The sequence below is a fragment of the Gavialis gangeticus genome, unplaced genomic scaffold, assembly GCF_001723915.1.
Source record: "Gavialis gangeticus isolate Ggan-Ray unplaced genomic scaffold, GavGan_comp1, whole genome shotgun sequence".
Taxonomy (NCBI): Eukaryota; Metazoa; Chordata; order Crocodylia; family Gavialidae; genus Gavialis; species Gavialis gangeticus.
Genome location: NW_017729033.1, coordinates 68,357,558 through 68,365,292, shown reverse-complemented (window position 1 = coordinate 68,365,292; position 7,735 = coordinate 68,357,558). Strand labels below are relative to the sequence as shown.

Below are 7,735 nucleotides of genomic sequence, written 5' to 3'. Positions count from 1 at the left end.
AGTTTCGCCAAGTGGTGATCATGGGATATCAGATCGAAGGCTTTTTTGAAGTCAAGATATATGACATCAATCTCTTCTCCCTTGTCCAGGTGATAGGTCACCTGGTCGTAGAAGGAAATGAGATTGGTCAAGCAAGACCTACCCACAACAAACCTGTGCTGGCTATCCCTTAGGATGTTGGCATTAGCCAGTCCATTAAGGATGGCCTCTTTAATAAACTTTTCTAAGATCTTCCCTGGGATAGAAATTATAATAAATTAAATTTTAAATACTTATATATTTTGGCGTTTGGTTCTGGGTTTTTTTATCATGGAAAATTAGAGCTCCTCCTGCTTCCTTCGCTCACGAGTGCACAGGCCCAGTTGCTGCTGTCCCCAACACAGTTTCGTGGTGCTGAGCAGCCTTGATATATCAGTACCCTGTCCCTGCCTGTACTGGTGCCTCTCACTCCCAAGCCACAGCCCCCCAGCCCTGCCGGTGCCCATCATTCCCATCCCACATGCTTGCTGGTGCCCCTCGCTCCCTACCTGCAGCCCCCTACCCCTCCCCAGTCCTGTTGGAGGGGGTCTCGAACTGTCCCCCAACCCTGCCCGGTCTCACAAATACTCCTTTGGGGGTGGCAGGGAGGGAGTTGGAGGGACTACTTCGGGGGTGGCACAGGAGGCTGGTACCCATGCTTTTGGGGGCAGGGGTGGCCGCACACGGTCAGAAGATGGTGCCCAGTTGGGGAGGGGGCTGTGGCCAGGCTGCTTGGTACAGTGTGTGAGCTCCAGCCCAGGCCAGGGGGTGTCACAGACATTCCCTCCTCCTCCCTCCAGCCAGGGCCAGACTCAGTCTGCTACTACCTGCACGAGTGGCAGCCACCATGGGCAGAACAGAGACTGCCTAGAGCTCCTCTCCCTCCTCCAGCTGCTGTTAAAATGAACTGGGCCAGAGCCACACTTGGCTCTATACTGCTCTTCCAGTCCTCCCCACTGCACTGGATCACACTGCTACCAGCCCCAGCCAGTGTCGTGGGGCAGTGTGTGGTGCACCAGCTGCTGCTTGTGTCACAAAACTTCATGTCTCCCCCGAAGGACTCCCACCCCCTTCCCCTGCTGTGGAGCTGGGCTTGCCAGTGGTACCAAGTGCTGCCTCAGCCCCCCTGCCCTGCTGTAGCCCCAGTGCCTGGACTTCTTTCTCCTAGTGCCAGCAGGCACCCCCCATACACCTCTGCCCCCCAGACTGTCCCGAAGCCCTGGCTCTCCAACTCCCGCCCCTGTCCCTCCATAGCATCCAGCTGCTGGGGCTGCTTCAACCCCCTCTGCCTGGCTGTATGCACACACATGCAGTGCCTTCAGCCTCCAGTCACCCTCCTCCTGCTGCCCCCAGGCCCAGTCAGCCCCTTTCAGGCTGGAAGGCTGCCAGCCTGCAAGGGGAAACCTGCAGTTTCCTGTAGTTTTCTCCTTTAATAGAGAAAAATCTGTGTTTTGCTGTTTATCCCTGGTTATAACTAGAGATTTATGCAAGTTACTTGAACACATCTTTTAAAAATTGATAGTCCAGTTTTTGGTTTTTTCAGTTCATTAAACATTAAAAATAGTAAATAACTACTAGAAGTGTTTTATATGTTTTTTAAGTTTGCTTTTATTTTAGTATTTCAGAGTCCAGTTTTTCCTGTAAAATATAGTTATTCTTAATGTTTTTTTTTTCCTGTATGAACAAAAACAACCATGCTTTTATTCATAGTTCATGTGAAACTATTCTGGATCTTTAGGTCTTATGCCCTAGCATATTGCTTTTCCCTTAGTATTCAATTTTTTGTAAATTGTCTAAAGACAGTTTACAAAGGCAAAGAAAGTATTGTTCTGAAAAGGCTTTGTTTGTTAGTTCTTTTATGCCATCTTTAAAAAAAAAAAAAAGTGATATATTTTTTCTTTTTCTTTACCTTGAATTACTTTTACTCTGATATGGAGTTCCATTTACTTACTTAACATTAACTGGATACTACTGTTAAAAACCCTCTTCCATTGCTTACATACTTTGTTATACTTAGTGTTTACTCTTCCTGCATATTTTTGCATTTGGTCTTACTTCCAGTTCCAGGCAAGTCTTTTAGATGCTCTGCTGCAGCTATCAAGTCTGCTTTCCATGTAGGGAAGATGGGGATGAGCTTCTGAAATTGAAAGTCTTACTCCTTTCTTTTTAGTCTGATTATTCTGCCATTTACTTCTGGTAGATCTTTATTTAAAATACAGGGCTTTGCTGTTTTCTGTACCCAACTGTTTTCTAGAAACAACCTCCCGCTCTCATCAGCTTTCTTCGTTTTATACTCCATCAGCTTCCTTGAAGCTATAAACTTTTAAGCATCATCCGTGCAACAGTAGAAGTGAGGTTATCTTCCAGCCATTAGAGTATTCCTGTGGCAGAATGCTTTCTTTAAGCTGTTCTGTTTCTTGTCCTGGGTCATTAACTTGTACCCAACATTAAGCAGAGTCTTCCTCATTTTCATAGAGCTTGGGAAAGCTGGGGCTGAAAGGGACCTCCTAAGGTCATCTAGCCCAGTCCCATGCCCATGGCAGAATCGTCCCTGATTAAACCATGCCAGGCAAAGGCCTGCTTTTGAAAACCATCCCAGGCAAAGGCCTGCTTTTGAAATTTGTTCAGAGCTGGAGATTCCACAACTTTTGTAGGTAGCCTGCTCCAGTGTTTGACCGCCCTCATAGTCAGAAATTTATTTCTGATCTCAAAGCCAAATTACCTCTGCTGCAGTTTGTGACCATTGCTCTTAGTTCTTTCCTCTGCAGCCACAGAGAAAAGTCTGTCTCCATCCTCCTTATAATCACCTCTCAGGTATCTGAAGGCCGTGGCTGCTTACAGTTGGACCTGGCTTGCCCAAAGTCTGTATAGATAGGGTGCTTCAGCAGGGCTTTTTGGTGCTTTTAAGTAAGGCTGATTCAATCAGCAACTACATAATTAGATAAAAGTGCCATAAAAGCCCTGCTGAAGCACCTGATCTATATAGACACTGCAGAGCCAGCTGTAACTAATGAGCTGCTGCTTCCCATAAAGCCTTTTTTGGAAGGGTCCCCTCCCCACCCAGTGTCTCTTAGCACCCTGTGTTTAAATCTCCCCCCAAGCTTCTGTTCTCCAGACTACAGAACCTAGTTCTTTTAGCCTTTCTTCATAAGTCATGCTTCTTAGGTCTGTAATATTATTTGTTCACTCTCTCTTGGACTTCTAATCTGTCCACATTTTTCGTCATGTGTAGAGCCCAAAACTGGACACAGTACTCCAGGTGTGGCCTCTTCAGTGTGGAACAGAGCAGAGGAAACACTTCCTTTGATTTGCAAGAGACACGGTTATTAATACAGCCCAGTATGATGATGGCTTTTTTGTAATGAGCATGCCATCGGCTCATATTCCGTTTATGATCCACTGTAACCGCCAGGTCCTTCTCCACAGTACTACAGCCTAGCTAGTCCTTTCTTTGTCTGTATTTGTGCATGCAATTATGTTGTCCCAACTGCAGGCCTCTGGATTTGTCCTTGTTAAATTTAATCTAATTGATCTTGTACCATTTCTCCAGTTTACCTCCAGTTTATCCAGCTCATTCTGGATTCTGGCTCTACCCTCCTGTTTGTCTGCAACTCTACCCAGCTTGGTGCCTGTTATGATACCATAAAATTTTGTGGCATTTGTGGGATGTCATGCATGTTTTCTTGAGGTTTTTTGTTTTGTTTTTAACTTGATATGGCATGTCATCTCAGTGGATAAGTGGTGTTAAGGTGTATTCAACCATGTCATCCTTATGTTTATATGCATTCTAGTATTGGATATAAAAGGCATTTCTTATATGTTATATGTGCATAATATGATATGATTCTCAAGTCTTGCTCCCTAAATGATGAGTTTCATTTGCTTGGAACCCTCAATTGATTTGGAAAGATTCAATGATTTGGATATAGACACAGCTTTAAATGTTTTTTCTACATACCTCAAGGTATCAGGCAGCTCATGAATGCTGCGATGCTGGGGCAGATGGAGCATAGGGGAGTCCCCAGCACACTCAACAGCAAGCTGGAAGTGGACCAGAAGCACTTCTAGTCCACTTCTTGGTCTGCCAGAGAGCACGAAGGGCCCCCCCCACAGCCCGTTGGCTCAGTGGCTGGTGCTTCATGGGGCTGGGGAAGCTTCTGGTCCACTTCCGTGTCTGCTGGGGTGTGGGGGGGCCCCCCAAGTGCACTCCTGTGGGACACTCCATCCACCTTCCCCATCTCAGCATTCATGAGCCATGCCTGGTACCTTGAGGTGTGTAGAAAAAACATTTAAAGGTGTGTCTGTGGCTGAATTGCAGATTCTCTGAATCAGCATCGAATCTTCAGATTCAGATTTGGCTGAATCGAATTGGGACAGCAATCCAAAGCAAGTAATCGAATCACTGTCCCTGATTCAGGCCGAATCCGAATTGAATATGGCCCATTTTGCCACACTCCTATTAACTAGTTCAGCTAGGCATAATCTTTGATAAGTTACAGCCTACTTTGTCTGCTAACATTTGATGAGTAGGCTGTTTCCCATGAAAGCTTGATCCTGTCTGAACCATTTACTCTGTAATGTGCCCCCCTCTCTGTCCCCTACCAGATAAGTGAATAGATATGATTTACAATTCGAGTGCCTGGGGTCTGGAACAGACTTCCTTCAGAGGTGGTACAATCACCTACCCTGGAGATCTTTAAAAAATAACTTGATGTACATCTTACTGGTGTCATCTGACCCCAGCAGTCTTTCCTGCCCAAGTGCAGGGGGGCTGAACCCGACGATCTTGTGAGGCCCCTTCCAGCCCCTAACATGTATGAATTTATAACAGAATATAAACTTCATGATCCTTAGCTGTTATATCCTTGACAAAAGTGGTGATTGAAAGTTGTCTATGTTGTACAAACAAAAGTTGTATGCATGAAGTGACCATTTGGTCACTTTGTGAGGTGACCATTACTCTTCAGTTCTTAGTGGATAGGTAACAGTGTTGCAGAGTGTTGTGCATGAACATCTTGTGTTTGCAAAGGACAGGAATTTGGTGAGCTCAAATTCTAATTCTATAGCCATATTGCTGACCTGTTGAATGTGGGTGAGCACGTTTGTTTAATTTTCTCTATGGTGTTGTGCACTTTACAATTCTGTGTTTACATATTACTGGCTTCAATGATGTATGTGTGCGTAAGAAGATTCTGTAGTTTAATTCTAGAACTGGGGCAGACTTAGATATGACTGCACTTCCAACATTCCTGCCAAGGTACAGTAACAATTAACTTTATAATAGCTGTGAAGGAAGGCAATATGGAGTTCAGTTTGTAGGAGTAGTAGTTTTCTGGGGTTTATCTGAGAAAAATAAATGGAGTGTTTTATTAGAAGTAAGCCATTTGGATATAATATACATGAGATATGGGCATAATGAAAAAGCCACCCAGACAAAGAAATTTGACTTTGAACTTTTTCCTGCATTAGAGCTTTTTGACAAAAATGTTAAGGGATCAAAATTCTGCATGTTAAAGTCACCTATTTTTTTTTTTTTTCTTTTTTAAACCTTTTAGGTGAGTCCATTACCATGTCACTCTGTAGGACCCTATTCCTGTAAAAGATTTTGTGGACGGCTCCTTGACTGTCAAAATCATACCTGCATGAAAGAATGTCACAAAGTTACCAGTGTAAATGGTAACACTGACAGGCGGAAGGTAAGGTGTGTGTACTGGGGGAAGGTTCCCTTTTTATTGCATTTTCAGGGTTTTGATTGAAGATCCCAGTGGACTTTCTGTTCCCACTTTCCTATTTTAACCTTAAGTAAGTCACTTAAAACTTTGGCCTTGAACAGGCATTCATTTCTGGCGGTGGAAACTTTTGAGAAATTTCTACCTTTAGAAATCTTGTCTGGGAGATGGAGCAGTACAGTCGGTTGCCCCTCTCCTCCTCTTACTCCCTATCCCCACCCCCTTGTTTTCCACACCTTCCCCATACCAGGATGATTCACAGTCTAGGGAAGCATGAGGAGCATTGTCCCACTGCTCTGCCCCCTTTCTGGACCAGACCAGGAGGGAAGTGTACAGGTATTCATTTTTATGAGGTAGTTTTTCTCAAGGGAGATCTCTCAAGTGTCTTGTTCCCCCCCAGGAGAAATTGAATGAAGGCTTCTGTACTTGTATTTTCTCCTGGGAGAGTGATGATTCTCCTGGTAGAAACATAATGCTTGTATGTGGCCTTTGTTTTAATTCTGTTGAATTATATGTTTTGCAAAATTTAGGCTGTGTTATTTCCTGTTATTAACATTTAAAAGAGTAATTTAGGGTATTTTCATTAAAGCATCTTTTGACCTTGGAGGAAGATTGTAAAAATCAAAAATCTTTTATTTGAACACATTTCTGTTGGTATCAAGCTGGTTATAGTACTTTATCTTACAAGTAATAATTTACCAATGTGAGCCAGACTTAAACTCATGAGCCATCCACACATGGGTCAGTCAGTTTTAAAATAATACCTTCTAGTTACACTGGTGAAAATGTGTGGAGGTCAGGCCTGTGTTTCACTAATCCAGCTTCAAATTGATCTTTTGGTGAGAAATCCAGTAATTGACTTCATATTATCAACTATATTTTAACGTAGTTTTGTGAGGTGGAAGGTATAGACATAAAAACAACTTATTGCGAAGTAAAAAAGGAGTGGGGGAGCTTTATCATGCATCACCTGTTCCTTAGTCTGAATGTATTTACATGTGATGCATGGTAAAGCCCCATCCTTTTTTACTCCACGTTCATGTCTTTAGGTCCATCTCAAATATTCTACCTGCCAGCAGACAGGGAGTGTCAGTTAGGAAATATACAACGCAGAGTGCTCTTTTGATGGCTAGCTAGAGGCAATAAGAAGAAACCTCTATGCTAGGGGCCAGCTTCTGAGAATAATAGAAGTAAATACATCATTCCTTTGTCAACTGAATGCTGTTAAACAATAAGTGAGTTTTCATTAATCTTTCATAATACAGTTTAAGAGATTTTAAAATTATATTAATGTAAAAGTTTGACAACATAATGACACTCTTTCTAAATGTAAAAATTGAATGTGTGAATGAAAGCAATACTGATTTTTTTTTTTCTTTTGCTTTATATCTGTCTCTAGCTACCATTCAGTAATGAGATTTATCTTTACCATTGAAACCACTGTTTCCTTGACTCTGTGCTCAAGTTGATTAGAATTTGCTAAGTAAATAATCCTACTGGAATAATTTTTAAACCTAGTTACAGCAGTCACAAGAAAAAGTATTTAACCTTTAAGGATTATTCTCCAGGTCTCAAACAGAGTCTTTTTGTCCTAGTCCTAAACAGCACATTTTAATCCAATAATATTATTGGTGTATGCACATTCAGTTAATGTAATAGTTTTTTCTTCCAAAATGGCTTAAAATTCTGTTGAGAAAGAGATTACAAATGGTGTAGGATATCAGTAATTCATTTCTCAGGTTTATTTTTTAAATCATTCTTGACCCTCAGCATACATATTTTGTTCTATCTAGCAGATTAAACTAAACTGCAGATTTAACAAACCAGCTTTTTTTTAAAAAAGAAAAGAAAAATATGCAAGAAACATATTCTATAACTGAACAATACCTTCCCATTACAAATTTAAGTTTTCTTCACATTTTGCTGGGGAGACGTATAGTGTTAAATCTGTTCTGTTCTATGCTTTAACATGCTTTGATTAAGTTATG

General features: G+C 42.1%; 1 protein-coding gene across 1 annotated transcript in view; it reads left to right on the top strand.

The window, feature by feature from the left end:
* NFXL1 (nuclear transcription factor, X-box binding like 1) overlaps positions 1-7,735 on the top strand; it is a 106,801-nt gene that overhangs the window by 38,013 nt on the left and 61,053 nt on the right. Inside the window, exon 16 of the mRNA XM_019525858.1 lies at positions 5,574-5,714. Coding sequence (XP_019381403.1) covers positions 5,574-5,714 — 141 coding nt within the window. The remainder of the gene's footprint in view (positions 1-5,573; positions 5,715-7,735) is intronic.